The sequence below is a fragment of the Dendrobates tinctorius genome, unplaced genomic scaffold, assembly GCF_039654945.1.
Source record: "Dendrobates tinctorius isolate UK_male_01 unplaced genomic scaffold, ASM3965494v1 ptg000062l, whole genome shotgun sequence".
NCBI lineage: Eukaryota > Metazoa > Chordata > Amphibia > Anura > Dendrobatidae > Dendrobates > Dendrobates tinctorius.
The window spans coordinates 15,562,085-15,578,560 of record NW_027361730.1 but is presented as its reverse complement, the minus strand read 5'-3'; the positions used below and the strand labels follow the sequence as shown (position 1 = coordinate 15,578,560).

General features: G+C 39.9%; 2 protein-coding genes across 2 annotated transcripts in view; one reads left to right on the top strand and one right to left on the bottom strand.

The window, feature by feature from the left end:
* Nucleotides 1–1,219: 1,219 nt before the first annotated feature.
* LOC141092945 (regenerating islet-derived protein 4-like) lies at nucleotides 1,220–13,365 on the top strand. The gene is made up of 6 exons (XM_073579316.1): nucleotides 1,220–1,304; nucleotides 1,657–1,721; nucleotides 7,588–7,682; nucleotides 7,775–7,912; nucleotides 8,581–8,695; nucleotides 13,059–13,365. The coding sequence occupies exons 2-6, from the start codon at nucleotides 1,658–1,660 to the stop codon at nucleotides 13,124–13,126; spliced, it is 480 nt and encodes a 159-aa protein (XP_073435417.1). The 5' UTR covers nucleotides 1,220–1,304; nucleotide 1,657; the 3' UTR covers nucleotides 13,127–13,365.
* Nucleotides 13,329–16,476, bottom strand: part of CPT1B (carnitine palmitoyltransferase 1B) — a 64,568-nt gene continuing 61,420 nt past the window's right edge. The window contains exon 19 of the mRNA XM_073579315.1: nucleotides 13,329–13,651. Within this exon, the coding sequence (XP_073435416.1) occupies nucleotides 13,565–13,651 (87 nt within the window). The 3' untranslated portion in view covers nucleotides 13,329–13,564. The remainder of the gene's footprint in view (nucleotides 13,652–16,476) is intronic.

Genomic DNA, 16,476 nt, shown 5'->3' with positions numbered 1-16,476 from the left:
TGGACCTGAAGTAATTTTTTTGTGAAAAAAAGTTAAATGTTCATTTTTTTTAAACATTCAAAAAATTCCTGTGAAGCACCTGAAGGGTTAATAAACTTCTTGAATATAGTTTTGAGCACCTTGAGGGGTGCAGTTTTTAGAATGGTGTCACTTATGGGTATTTTCTATTATATAGACCCCTCAAATATGATGCGGTCCCTAAAAATAAAATGGTGTTGTAAAAATGAGAAATCGCTGGTCAACTTTTAACCCGTCTAACTTAATAACAAAAAAAAAATTTTGGTTCCAAAATTGTGCTGATGTAAAGTAGACATGTGGGATGTGGGAAATGATTATTAAGTTTTTTTTGTGCGATCTCTCTGTGATTTAAGGGCATAAAAATTCAAAGTTGTAAAATTTTCAAAATTTTCACAAATAAACGCAAGTTATAGCAATGAAATTTTACCACTAACATGAAGTACAATATGTCACGAGAAAACAATGTCAGAAATACCGGAATCCATGGAAGCGTTACAGAGTTATTACCTCATAAAGGGACAGTGGTCAGAATTGTAAAAATTGGCCCGGGCATTAACTTGCAAACCACCCTTGGGGGTAAAGGGGTTAATATTAGACAGTGTAGGACTGTCCCGATCAGAATTACCTTGTCATGGCTTGGATGGCTTTTATGCTATTTTTGATCAAAAGCAGTATTACTAAAAACTGTTATTTAAATGCACTTTTTGCTTTTTATTTACTTAGTTACAGAAGGGTTTTTGCTAATTTTTTCTCTTGTTGGTTTTATAGCCAATGTGAACATGCGTTTATGTGCTGCATGTGTACCAACTCAAGTCAAGCTCAGTTTTTGTTTATGCATATATATATATATATATATATATATATATATATATATATATATATATATATACATACACAGTACATATATATATATATATATATATATATATATATATATATATATACACACACACGTGTAGCTTTGTCACCATAAAAGGAGGGTGGCCCAGACATTTCTTGCACAGGGGCTCCAAGCTGTCAGTGCCTGTCCCTGATAATAGGACTTGCGTGGTTATATTGATATATTCTCTGGGTGTGTTTATTGTATAAGTGGGAAGATAATGCCCTCCAATTCACTTTACTATCCATATCCTTATTGCTTGTTCCTGTCCTTGTTACCTGCTCTCCATCTGCCTCAGAATGCCACCTCCTAACTAGCACAGGGCACACGGGGGAGCATGTGCTTATATAAGGAGCCCACCTGAAAACTTTTCTTCACACTCACCTGGTCTACTTTTCTGAAGCAGGTAAGGCTTTATGGGTCAATGGGAATACACAGACAGAGGTGGTAAATAGATTAGTGGTCCAGTAGCATCAAAGTCCTTTGATTGCAAAACGTTAGTATGAAATTTATTATCTCATAGTTCGTTTTATGCAGCAATCAGAAGACATTTTTGACTGTTTCCTACTGCAAACTACAGAAGGCACTGTGTGGAAACATTGCCTGTGCATGTTACTCTTGCTGATGCCTTCATAGATGGCTGGGACACTTTGGGCACCCTGGCTTTATAAGATCTAACAAGCTTTCATTTTTGCTATATTCTGAAAAAATAACTTCATACATACTTCATAAAAACAAAACCTTGTTTTTACCCCCAGGATGTCATCTTCCATGTGCCTTGCCATTCTGGGCTGTTTGGTCCTTGGAGTGTCTCTATCAGAAGGTGAGTAAAAAACTAGATAATAGCAACATAACTCAAAAGTACCTGACATTTCAACCTAGAAGGCAGCAGACTTGTACATAAGCTGTTTTTGTGACGGACTCTATTTCTCCCCTAAAGTGGGGGCTGCAGCGATGGAACATTCTCACATTAGATATTTATGATTTATTCAGGGTGCACGCAAGATATACAAGAGTATTCCTTGCTATGAACATACGAATACATTAAATTATATGTATAATACATGTATGTATTCATACTGTATATTTTCTGTATCTACAAATGACTAGAGATGAGCAGATCCAAACTTTAAAGTTCGGGGTTCATGCCGCGCACTTAGTTTCCGGTGAACTCTGAACATGTGCATCTCCCAGAAGTCCGTTTTAATGTTCGGAGTTCCGGGGTTAGTTCGGGAGTAGAGGAGGAGAGAGAGGGAGAGAGGGAAAAGAGAGGGAGAAAGGGAAAAGGGAGGGATGGAAAAAGGGAGAGAGAGAGAATTTTCAAAGTCTGAGTCCCCATACATTCCTATGGGGTTCTGGTTCGTGTTCAAGTTTGGGTACCTGAATCGAACTTTGTACATAATGTTTAGTCTCGCACCAGAACTTCCACGGATCCGCTCATCCCTAATCGGAAAAAGGACTACCTAAACCTGCAGCCATGTAATTATCCTGTTCCTATGCTGTCTGCTTATAAAGCTTCCTGACAGGCTGCTGGTAAAAGCTAAACATCTTGCATGCAATATTCACCTCTTGCCACTCTATTACATGTAGATCGTCTCAGGCAGGGGTAGACAAATCTTTTTCCCAAGGGCCATAAGAGAGACCATTACTGATGTGGAAGGCCAAACCTATAGGCTGAAATTAATTTTGCTCAATATTGTTATTATATAGTTTTAAAGAATGTTTTTATTAACATTTTTCAGATTTATTGTTATTATTTTAATTTTTAATATTTTAATATTGACCAGAATTAAGTCTGTTGACTAGCTGCTTCTGCTAATATACATTATGATAAGGTTTATTGTAACATGTATTCTTATCTGTAGCAGCCAATCAAAACCAAATAACCTACTGCTTTTCATACAGTTGATAACGACCTGTAAATCATACAATTTATGTTATTCAGCCTTACATAATATTAGAAGCACGCGTGGTGCAGATTGATCAATGAGAAGCCTTGCCATACACAAGATGCCGATGCACGTCCATTGGAAAATAGTTATATAAATAAAAAGTTTTATGATAGATACTGACTTTTCAAAGCAGTTAGCATCCATCTAAAACAAGCAAACACATACAGAATATTACATTATTATATTTGCTGATAGATCCTCTAAGTGTATAGAAGTATAGACGCACTTTAACCAACCGCTCCTTCCACACAGTATTATTCCCTCACATCCAACACACTATATGATGCCCTCAGCTCACCCCACAAACAGTATGATGCTCACATAGTCCCCACATACACATAGGATAATGCACTCAGTCATTTCCCACACAATATGGTGACCACAAAGCCCCCTAGAACTTCTGACAAAACAAAAAAAATTATTAATCTTTCCCCATTCCCTCGATGCGCTGCTCCGCACTCATGGTCCGTAAAGCAGGTGCAATCTAATGACTCCCACACACAGACTGGATGGTGGATGACAGCTCTCTCCTCCACCATTGTATTCAACTGTATCTGCATTCTGAGAATGAAGATACTGTAAAATCAAGACTTTAAGTGGGGGGTGAGTCACATGATGGAGTACGTCATAATTTCCAACCCTTTGGCTGTCTCAGTCTTTGACCAAACAGGAACAGCTATAATGCTGGAAATGGCCCACGTGCCGGAGTTTGCCTGGGTCTGGTCTAAAGCTTGTGAAGGGGAGTACAGGGCCGGTTTGCTGTGGGCCGGTACGGACATCTCTTCACCCTGAAACGCCTCTTCTAAATGAGAGTCAGACAGGTGTAGGATGTTGTGCTGTGGAGTTTGTTCTTTACTCACTGTTCCTTCAGGAGTTCTGGTTACCTTCCCGTACATGGGACCAGGTCTGGCTGTAGCTTCAGACAAGACAGGAGGCCGTGGTTCCGGCTTAACAGGTTGTTTTACTGTGCCTTTGATTTCTGTCCTATCAGTCTTCTTCTACATTCTGCCTGACTTGTCCCTAGCCTAACTGTTCTTACCCTAGGGACCCTCCTTCCAGCATAACAGCTTCCCAGACATCATCTTCGTCATCTTCCTAACAGGGGTATGACACTCATTACCTCTTCTGAACATTAGACCCAAGACTGTCTCGGCATCCAGATGAAACTTCATATGTGCCCTCATGCTGTGAGGAGACTTGAACTGACTGATGCCTGCCTCTGATGCATCTACTGTTCTTAGACCCTGTTAGCACTGTAATGTCTAGCCTGATTTCCACTCACTCACATCTGACTAGACTCTCTCCTTCTCCAGAACTAGAACTCACACTGCTCTAACCTGGAAAACAATTTGTCTTATAAAACTCCTTTAGACCCTCCCATAAATATGGGTTAATCCCAACACTATTCACTACCTAATGCCCTGTGTAGTGCAAGCTATATTCCTATACCTAATGTGGCTCCCCTAGTGGACAGACCTCCCGCATTCCCAGGGACGGCCTTAAGACAAAGTCTAGAGGAAAATCGAACACAGCACTGGCCATAGGAATAAAATCAAACCTTTTTATCACACACAAGAATATACCATATTAAAACAGTAAATCACATCATACAACCCCCTTGTAGACACAGCGTCTTCATCTACCCTTCCACCCCCTACACTTGGCTTGCATGTTCAGGATTTTAAAAGAATTTAGCAATGGATTTTATGCCTTACAGTCAGGTATGCACACAGGACATTTTTGCAGTATGTGGGGATTTCATGTTGGAAATTGTGCAGTAAGAAGCATAATTCAGTTGTTCCATTGCAAAGTGTGAAATTTGAAGTAACACCAACAGCATTTAGGGATTTCAAATCCACAGCACCAGTTATTTTATGTAGTTTATGCATGAGATGCAATAACAGAGCTGTTAATTTATAATCACCGAAGAATTTCCATCCAATAAATCTGGACATAAAATCAAATGTAAGAGAATCCAGTGGAAAGATCATGTTCTTTCTGTGTTTGAATATGTAAATATACCCAGAACACACAATTGGAAAGTAAGGAGTATCAACCAGGTAAAGAGTAAGGACATTTTCCCACCTTGTTCATGCCCCTGGATGTATCTGTAATTATACTATAAATGTGGGAAACTGCTTTGACTGCAGTATTGCAGAGGCTTCCCCTTTGGCTGACTACTCAACCATCCACCTTTAAACCTCCCCAATAACAGGCAGACCACCATTTTGAATTAATTTTGCCAAATTGGCCTTTATTAAAACAAGCATTACAATAGTAAATAACTTAAAGGTGAGGGGGCTCTTGGAGCTCCAAAACTTAGTGGAAGCACTATAATATATAAATAATTCAGCATTATCTTCAGCCGCGACTACAGGCTCAGGGGCACCTCTGTTGCCGGAAAACCATTTCCATATCACAGACTCTCAGGACCCCACCTTTAAGAGTCACAAAATCTGACAGGCAATTAACCAAATTCCGAACATAGCTGGGAGGTTACTATCTATCAAATGTTCAGCCCCCCAGCACAATTTTGCCACCAACTCCAAGAACCCCCTCTCCACCACCACAGTGATCATTATCTCTCATAATGTGAGTCACCCCACCAACAGAAGTTCCCGCTCTGCACCTTCTTGAATCCCCAAGGCCCATAAATCAATCCCTATTGCACTCAAGAGCACCCCATCGATCCAAGACAAATTCCCCTTGCCATACTCTAAATCCTTATGCCTTACTACCACACCTCCATTCCTTGCTACAAAACTTCCTGCTGCCCTGTTCACCTTTATTCTGGTCTTCTTGATCTTTTCCATGTACTGGGCAGCGCGTCATGCTTTCCTGGGCACAATGTCCAACCACATCGTCCTCATATTCGGATAAGATGCACATGGGCGCAGAAAATCATAGTGGATGTCCCTAATCAAATCTCTACAGGGTCAAATCCCCAGATCTGTACCCTCCACCAAGCAATACCAGCACATCAGGATAACAATCTAATCATGTGAAACTATGAAAATCCAGTAATACCTGCTGCCAATTCATAGCACCAACTACAGTTCACCCAACTACAACCTCACTTCTAGGACAGCCCAACTGGCGCCCCTTTTTTCCATACGTAGGCCCTTCAATGCACCCCAATACACAAGAGTGCCCCAAAATTCAAACTAACCATGCTCCGCCTATGGAGAAAAAAAGAGGGGAGGGAGAGAAGGAGGGGAGGGGGGGAAACAAGAAGCGGCTGACTATGTATAAAATATATACTTTAATACACCACTAATATCACAACAACTTTGAGCCCCGTTCCTAGCTCGTGCCCCCTTCACTCCTCTATCACAACAAATGAGGATGCACATAAAGCTTATAATCTCCCAGATTCCCACCTACCTATTTTTTGTTCCACCTCATTCAGAAGGGCTCTACTTTTCAGCCTCAGTTGTGACACTGATTCTGAAAGAATGAGTGAGAGGAGAACCTGTCCACCTCTAGCCCCCAATATTCCAAGCATTTCCTAAAAACTGCCACGAATTGATGTCTTGACAGAAAAGATCCATTGCTGTGTTTCAACAATGGTCCTGTCCAAACCACTCCTAAACCTAAATAATTTTTAAAACACTTCACTGGGCACATCAAGGACCCTTTCAATAAACTCCAAATAATCTTTTTTCCCTATCCCTTCTGATCTGTTTGGGACAGGCACACCCAAAATTTGACAATCACCTAGCACCAGTAGTGTAGCTTAAGGGGGGGGAGAGGGTGCAATCACCCTGTGACTCATTCTCTGAGGGGCCCACCCGGAGCAATGCTACTTTTAACTACACTGTGCACACCGATACAGTTAACTGTCCAGCAGAGCAGGCACACACAATCTCCCAGCACTGTAACATTGCTGCTAGGAGGCCCATGATCGGGCAGGGCACGGTGCCAGCGCTGACACTAGACCCCTTTTTGTTTTGCCCATTCTGCAATTTCAGCACGCTGATCTGGGTCATCCTTGTTGAGATACTGCAGCAGCTGGATTTTGTAAGGGTGCCATTTGTGAGTAGCTAATATCCGCCGAAGAGATGTTCGACTGATACCACATTGGCGCGCTGAATTTGCAGAATTGGCAAAACAAAAATTCGAACAGAACCCTCAGTTTACACAGAACATGTTAAGTGATGAGGCAAACTTTTTGGGTGGGCCATTTTTATGGCTGCACCTAAATAAAATGAGAATGGTGACAGTTTTCTTGCGTAGGGTGTCTTGCATTGAAATCTGCTGCTATGACCCGGGTACTGCATTCACCAGACATCAACACAATTTCTATACGCTCCTCATGTTCTAACCTCTGCGACATATCAATGGCTGTAAACAAAGAGAAACTTGTAATTAACTCATGAAAGAATAAAGTTGCATTAAAACCAAGCACACCATTGTTTTTCTTGTGAAATTCTCAATACGTTTGATGTATCACATGACCCTCTTCCCATTGGAAAAAAAATAAAGTTGGATCCAAAATGGCCAACTTCAAAACAGCCACCACCCATCTTGAAAATTTTTCCCCCTCCCATATACTAATGTGCCACAAGCAGGAAGTTGATGTCATCAACCATTCCCATTTTTAGGTGTATCCATATACATGGCCCACCTTGTACATTGCCATAGACAAGAAATGTGACATACAGTAAGTAGTTGGTTTCTCCCTATATAATATTTATTGCCATGTAAAAAATATTTTAACACTAATATTTTTTACAGGGGCACCTCGCTCATCATGTCCTAATGGATGGTTTTTCTACAAATCACAGTGTTATGGATATTTCCGGTTTAGACTGCCCTGGTCTGAGGCTGAGGTGAGAGAAGCGAGCAGAACATCTACATTTATTACAAAGATGTCGTTTTTTTTCTCTATACATTAATGACCCATAACGTTAATTTCTTGCAGTTTGAGTGTGTCAGCTATGGACATGGTGCACATCTGGCTTCAATCATAGATGACTCAGAAGCATCCATTATCGCAAGTCATGTGGCCGCTTACTCCCCAAATGTAGATATCTGGATTGGACTTCATGACCCCGAACAGGTAAAAGTAGCCGACAACCTACATAAGTATCCAGGGGTAGCCTCAGTTATAGGAGAGACCTCTACGGTCATGAAATAAATTCTTAAGGAGAGAAAAACTCGAGAGCTTAAAGAGGTAAAATGTTCAGCAGCCTCGACACCCATCATTAATAAAACACAAACTACGGTAATTTCAGGTTTAATGTCACACTATGGAATGAATACTACACAAATGCAACACTTGCAATGCCAGCAAAGAGCAATGCAACATTAGCAGGACAAATCTGTGTTATAAATGAGGCCAAAATGGCAGCATCAAAAATGCAATAAAATCGCAATGAAAAACGCAAGTAACCAAATTTACTTTATAGGTGCATGAAATTTGCAACATGAAAAACTCATCAAATACTCATCATACGAATGTATCATAGAATCGTAGAGTTGGAAGGGACCTCCTGGGCCATCTGGTCCAACCCCCTGCTCAAAGCAGGATTCGCTAAATCATCCCAGACAGATGTACAAAATGTAGCCTTAAACTAGTACTCTGGGCAAAATTGATGAATATTGTTTTAGATGCATTAATTCAGAAAACTCTAAAGAGAGAATCAGTGCATTTCTGTAAATGAATCATACATTTTGTTTGCTCGCTTGCTTGTCAGATTGTCATATCTACTTTACTTGCTGTCTTAGAACCGTCGCTGGAAATGGAATGATGGATCAATGTATAACTATCGTTCGTGGAAGGATGGAGAGCCTAATAACCTGAATGACGCTGAGTACTGTGGGGAGCTGACCAAAGAAACAAGTAAGTGATATTGATTGCAGAACAATGGCTGGAATGTCCACTAGAATTTGCTGGAGCGTTCTTGAGAACCCACCAAGCTGAGGAAAACATGAACTTTGAATACCAAAAACATATTACAGCACCCAAGTACCAAACAAAGGTGGATTGTTAGATTGTTAGAATACAAAAACATTTTACATAGTACGCCTGATCATGGAACAAATAGAAGTATATACTAAAAAAGATTCCATGACTCCATACGCACGTTTGGAAATTATCTGTAGGATTTATTTAAAAAAAAGTGTTGCAGAAATATGATAGCTTGAGATGAGAAAATCAACTGAAATTAAACATTGCCAACCTCACAGAGTTTTACTTAATTATTTGATTCACCGTGAAATTCTGTGCTGCAAAAGTCTCCAATTACCCAGAAAACTTGTATAGAACATATAGGCTCATGCCTGGAAACAAGCACGCCTCAACAGCATGCAGTATGGTTGTGGGGTGTGAGGTGGCTAAATGGACTATTAAAACAGATTTAAAATATTAAAAGGTGGTCTTTCTTTAAAAGATTCATAAAAAAAATAATAACAACCCCCTGGGTCTTTAGAAACAAAGAAGGCACCCGCAACAAGGCTGCTTTATTTGGCTGGTGAAAAAAAAACAAACATTTTTTTTTACAACACAGAAACTTTGTGATGTAGAAAGCGTTTATATTTCTAGATTCTGTAAATTTTTCTTTTGTATTTTTAATATATATAAAAAAAAAATGATGGCTTGCCTTTCTCACGAGCCAGGAAGCACCCTTTGTGTGACAGGGAGGCTTGATCTCAGGGTTTTTCTGTAGTAACAAAATTAGGACAGAGGGGAATTAAACTGCCCTCTTTGTTTGCAGTGGGTGAATAATAAAATAAAAATGCTGTTATAAAGTTGCTGTAGCTGCAGTATATCACAGATCAATCAATGCAGGGTCACAATAAGAGCTCGCTCACACTGGCGTATGTTCTCTCATGCAAGAGAATCGGGCCGATTCTGCTAATGTCACTTGGATGTCAGAGTCTGGTCCAAGTGTCACCTAAGTGTGATCCGATTCTCTTACACTACAGAATCACAGTACAGGCGAGAAAAACATGGGGTTCTCACTGAGAAGGGATCATAAAACTTAGCTTTTAATAGTATATTAAATTACCCATAAGACATACTACAAAAGTGCGCTTAAGTAACTCAGATCCTGAGACTTCAGGAAATGACTGGACCAACAACACAAAAACATAAACCCCACGTCTCTCTAATCACATAGAATCTATGTCTATTGTCTCATCGCGTTTCTTTGTTCGCTGTTTTGCGTCTCATCAGGAGACACTATGAAATATTCCCATTAGCAAAGAGACTATAACTCATAAAAACAATATTCATGCACAAAAAGCCTTAGAGGTGCCTCCCACACATTTACAAGGGACGTTCACCATTTAGTGTGTTGCCATAAACTAAGTTGTATGTAGTTGACATTTAAAGTGCATGCAAATAAGTGATATCTTCAAATGTCACATATGACATATAACCAGTTGGCAATGAAGCTGACACTAAGGAAATATATAGCCTGAATCAAAGATTCCCTCTATTATATTAGATTTATCAGTGTTTTCAGGTTAATAAACTTTATTGATCAATTCAGTGCTGTTGCCTTTAAATATTTAGTTTCATGCTGCAAACAAAATCAATCCAAAATCTAAATATCTAAAGCCAATTTTACCCCCTTTCCAACATTGGGCGTAATAGTACGCCAATGTCGGACTTCCCCTGTTTAATGCAGGCTCCAGAGCTGAGCCCGCTCCTTTCCAGGCACATGTCAGCTGATATATACAGCTGACATGTGCCCGCAACAGCCTAGGGTGGAATCGCGATCCACCCACGACTGTTAATCTGTTAAATACCGCTGTCAATCTCTGACAGCGGCATTTAACTCACGCTTAATGGAAATCCCGCCCATTGGTGACCCCCGTCACATGATCATGGGTGACCGATGGGTCGGCATGACAACCACAGGTGTCCAGCAGACCTCTATGGTTGTTATTGCCAAATTGCTATGAGCGCTGCTTAGTGGTCGGCATTCATAGCAAATGAGCATTTCTGATACACACAGGCGATCTTATCATCGCTTGTGTGTAGAAGAGATCAGAGTACTGCAGCTTCTTGTCTCCCATGGAGACTATTGAAGCATGCAAAAAGTAAAAAAAAAAGTTTTTAAAAATATTAAAAACACATAAAAGTTCAAATTACCCCCAATAAAAAAAATCAAATTTACACATATTTGGTATCGCTGCATTCAGAATCGCCCGATCAATATAGAAACAGAATTAACCAGATCGACAAACTGCGTAACGAGAAAAAAAGTAAAAATGCCAGAATTACAATTTTTTTGGTTGCCGCAACATTGTATTAAAATGCAATAGCGGGCGATCAAAAGATCGTATCTGTACCAAAACGGTATCACTAAAATCATCAGCTCAACATGCAAAAAATAGGCCCTCACCCAACCCCAGATCACGAAAAATGGAGACACTGCGAGTATCAGAAAATGGTGCTTTGGTTTTTTTTAACAAACTTTTTAATTTAAGTGGTGAAAAAAAAATTCCAAAGATCCTAGACATGTTTAGTGTCTATGAACTCGTAATGACCTGTAGAATCAAAATGGCAGGTCAGTTTTAGCATTTAGTGAACATGGTAAAAAAAAAACTGTGGAATTGCACTTTCTTGGCAATTTCACCACAGTTGGAATTTCTTCCCCGTTTTCCAGTACACTGTATGTTAAAACCAATTATGTCATTCAAGAGTACAACTTGTTTTGCAAAAAAAAAACAGGCCCTCACATGGCCATATTGACAAAAAATAAAAAACTTATATCTTCTGGGAAAAAGGGGAGCAAAAAATGAAACCGCAAAAGCAAAAATATCTCTGGCCGTTATGGGGTTAAAGTACAAAAGATGCATATGGCAGAATGAGCAAAATTTAGATGCAGGTAGAGAAGCTACTGCTTACTGTGCGAATTGTCCATTGTTAAGGAGCAATAGCCAAACATTTTGATTGTTTTTTTCTATTGTCTAGTGAGTATTACGGCTTGTGCACATTACTGTATTTTTGGCACAAGTGCTGCCCATTAAAAAATGGACAGCACTCAGACCGGTGTTATTCAGTGGAACAATACAGATGAGTAGTGATCCGAAAGTTTGCCTTCAACTAAATGGTGAACCATTATTTGAGTATTCCTAAACATATATGAGTCAGCTATTGTAACTCAAAGTCTTAGGGCCCAATTCCTTATTGCATTTGTGCCTTTTTTGTTCTTTCTTCTGTTCATGTGTGCCTTATTTTAGTCTTTTTTTTTATTTGTTCACCTACATTTTTTTTTCATGTTCGTGGTATTTGTCATCCAGATGTTCGCACATGATTCATCATTTTTTGAAAAACAAGCTCCAGTCCCCCCTGGACTGATTTTATGTATGCCTGAAATTTTTGAGCTCACTTTATAACATTTTAGTAAAACATGTGAGATTTTGCTCTAAAAGAGGTAAAAGACAAAAGAAAAAGAGACATCTTTTTTCAGTTTTGTGCAAAATCCTTTCTCAACACACCATTTTTAAGGATTCAGGGCAGAAATAGTAAAAAAAATAAACAAAAGTGCCAAAAACAAATCTGCACATGATTGATTGGGCCCTTAGTATCTATGGAAAGCTGCCATTTACTGATCATGTCTTGAGAATCCATTGCTTTAGAGGTCATTGCTGATATCCCTGAGGTTTATCGGTCTCATCAGCAGCACTGGTTCTGCTCTAGCTAGAAACTAATATGGATAAAATTGTCGCAGGACAATAGTGCGGAAACGGACGAATGGTCACCAATAATATTCGCTGCAACTTGGTGTCATTTCATGGGTTTGGGCAATCTGACATCTGGGATAAGGGTAGAGTGTTGCCAGGAAAATGATGTGTAAAATAGGTGCGTTTTTGACATGTTTTTACAAGGTTTTTTTTTTTCAGTGTTTTTTTGAATAAGTGAAAAACTGCAAAAACACTGAAAGAATTGACATGCTGCAGATTAAAAAAAAAATGCTTTCATGGTTAAAATCTGTGATAAAAGAATAAGCAGAATGTGGATGAGATTTCTGGAATCTAATTTAGTTTGATAGTACTGTAAAACACTGGGGGGGGGGGTTCAGCAGCAAAAATGCAGCATGTGAACAAGCTCTTAAACAGAATTCTAGACTAGGGGGAAAATGGCGTTAAGGATATGGCACCAGCCATTTGTTTGAGGACCAACACACTGTAAACAACATAAAAGTATTATTGGCCACGAATACGGTTCATATTTCTTTCCTTGTTCGCAGCTTTCCGCCAGTGGAATGATGCCCCGTGTAAAGAACAAAACCACTTTGTGTGCAAATACAAACCGTAAGAGCATGATCATACTCTGGGAAATGCCAGGAAGCGGGCACAATATGTCCTTTCACATGCACGCTGGAAATCTGAATAAAATATCTTTACCCAAATAAATCAACGGTGTTCCGTAATTGCTTAATTACTGCTGTAATATGGGGTTTACTGGGAATTTTCACACTTGAATTATTGTACATCTGTAGAAAGAACAAGCAATGGTATTTGGTGGTTTGGCATAATAAAATTTATTTACATACATTCAGATTTTTTTTCTTCGAGTGCAGATAATAGCCATATATATATTGATTGACCGTTAGGCAGCATCCTATCATCGGTAACACAAGACATTGGCATAATTGCTTTCTCTAGAACAAGGAGATTAGGCGTGGAGTGAATAAAAAGTAACACGGGTTCTGTGATGTGTCCTGTGATCTTGTACAGTGGCTGGGCCTGGGTGTCAGCGTTCACCCCGAGGTGGGACAGTGAGGAGCTCAGCCAAATCACGCATGGACTGACAGATTCTTTGACCAAAACGGTGGGAGTTCTGAAGACAAATCAAAAGGAGTCTAAATTAGCAGCAGGAAATGAGCTTACATCCTCCTGAAGTTCCAGCCGGCACTTTATAACCCAATGTTAATCACCTTATCTATATAATGCACTGCAATTTACAGCAATTCTTGCGTAGCCTATATTTCTAAGCTATACTGTCACTAGCCAAGGGAATTGGACGCTACTTCTTACTTTTTCTTTTATAACTGTTTACACTTAAGTAGTGAGCTTAGCGGGGATATATAAAAAATACTGTATATCCGAATGTTAATAGGCAATAGTATCATGCAGGAAAATCCACTGTATTCCCAGCAGGCCTCACCTGCCTAATACTAATATTCAGTCCCATGATGTAATCCTGACCAGTGATGATGCCACAAGAGGGACACCTGGTCTGACGACTTCTGCTGCCCACCTAGTAATATGCGGTGGAGGCAATTATGTTTGCACAGACAAATCCCATCACAGGGGATATTTGCAAAACAGTATTTTAAGAAAATGCCATATGTGCCACCTAGTCAAGGCTCTAGTCTGTGAAAACTGACCTGTCATCTCTCCGGACATCTTTTTTATCTCATTCTTCTGTTGTTCCCCTTAGAAATGTATGAATATATTGACATTGTGTATTATAGGATTATCTTTAGGATAGGTAATCAATATCAAACCAATGGGGACTGACACCTCCACTCATCAGGAATTGTTCGCTTGGGTGTCTGTAGGATGTTATCAGTGTACAGAGCAGAACACCACCATTTTAACACACGGTTTAGTGCGTTTTTATGAGAACTGCATTTTCGCTCCTATGCAAAGGAAAAGTCATCAACATGAAAGCAATAGAGAACCCCTTTAAGCTTTCCTTGAAGGACTTGTTTACTTTGTTCCTATTTCTGATCTCTCAGCATACAGCTGCAGTTATATTTCTAACTCAATAGCAATATTTAGCTGTCTAACTTAATTTCAACTCAGTTCTATCTGAACATTTTAACCCTTTTATTAGGGCAGCTTTGTCAGATGGTCTGCAATCTGACTGCCAGTGTAGTATATGCTCTCCTACATATACTGTGTAGGAGGTCAGTCTCGGTACTCAGCCTCAATAGTGTAAATCTATCATAACTCTCCTGGCAGTTCTCAGACTCCTTCCTTCCCACCTAGTTTTATCTTTCTTGTACTTTTGTATATTCACTCACAAAGTTTAAAGAAACTCTAAAAGGTTCCATTGGCCAGGCATCCTAGACACCTCTGGTGCTTGTTAGGCCCTGTGACATCATGGCATTGAATAAGGCTTAGTGACTAGGCCTCACACTTCATCCTGATGTGAGTCATAATGCCAGGTCAAGGATGACGGCCATAGTAGTGAACAATGGCTGCAATAATCTGGACCACGACAGCATAATATATATATACACACACATACATACATACACACATATACATTATATGTATACAGACAGATACACACGTGGTCAAAATTGTTGGTACCCCTCGTTTACGACAGAAAAACCCGCAACTTGAATAACTAACTTTATAATAATTTAATTATTTACTTTAACTTGAATCTGACAAAAGTAATAATAAATCAAAAATCTATGAAAATGAACAAATGAAGGTCAGACATTGCTTTTCAACCATGCTTCCACAGAATTTAAAAAAAAATAAAACTCGTGAAGTAGGCCTGGACAGAAATGATAATACCCTTAACTTAATATTTTGTTGCACAACCTTTTGAGGCAATCACTGCAATCAAACGTAACTGTCAAAGAGTCTTCTGCACCTCTCGACAGGTATTTTGGCCCACTCCTCAAGAGCAAACTGCTCCAATTGTCTCGTGTTTGAAGATTGCCTTTTAGGGTGTGTGCACACGCTGCGGATTCTGCTGCGGTTCCGCAGCGGATTTGGCCGCTGCGGATCCGCAGCAGTTTTTGCTGCGGTGTACAGTACCATTATTCCCTATGGGAATAAAAAAAACGCTGTGCAGACGGTGCAGATTTTTCCGCGCGGTTTTCCTGCGGTTTTGAAACTGCAGAAAGTATTGACATGTCAATTCTTTCTGCGGATTCCGCTGCGATTTGCCATCTCCTCCATTGTGGAGATGAAAAACCACAGGGCAGAACCGCAGGCCAATCCGCAGGTAAAACCGCAGGTCTTTTGACCTGCAGATTTACCTGCGGATTTTACAAAATCCGCGCTGCCAAATCCGCACCCCAATCCGCAGCGTGTGCACGTACCCTTACAGATGGCATGCTTCAGTTCTTCACCCATTCTTAGGTGTTTTCAGCTGTGCGTTTTGGGTCATTATCCTGTTGCAAGACCCATGAACTGCGACTGAGAACAAGCTGTCTGACACTGGGCAGCACATTTCTCTCTAGAATCCCTTGAAAGTTTTGATATTTCATTGTACCCTGCACAGATTCTAGACACCCTGTGCCAGATGCAGCAAAGCAGCCCCAGAACATAACAGAGCCTCCTCCATGTTTCACAGCAGGGACAGTGTTCTTCTCGTGATATGCTTCATTTTTCCGTCTGTGAACATAGAGTTGATGTGCCTTGCCAAAAACTTCCATTTTTGTCTCATCTGTCCATAGGACATTCTCCCAGAAGCTTTGTGGCTTGCCACCATGTAGTTTGTCAAATTCCAGTCTGGCTTTTTTATAATTTTTTTTCAACAATGGTGTCTTCCTTGGTCTTCTCCCATGAAGTCCACTTTGGCTCATACAACAATGGATGGTGCAATCTGACACTGATATTCCTTGAGCTTGAACTTCACCTTTAATCTATTTAGAAGGTTCTTCTGGGCTCTTTTTTTCCCATTTGTATTATCCG

Excerpts from the sequence above, each read along its gene's own strand:
- LOC141092945 (XM_073579316.1), top strand. The coding sequence starts at position 1,658 with ATGTCATCTTCCATGTGCCTTGCCATTCTGGGCTGTTTGGTCCTTGGA. Across the intron at positions 1,722-7,587 it reads TGGAGTGTCTCTATCAGAAG|GGGCACCTCGCTCATCATGT; the intron begins GTGAGTAAAAAA and ends TATTTTTTACAG. Across the intron at positions 8,696-13,058 it reads GGAGCTGACCAAAGAAACAA|CTTTCCGCCAGTGGAATGAT; the intron begins GTAAGTGATATT and ends CCTTGTTCGCAG.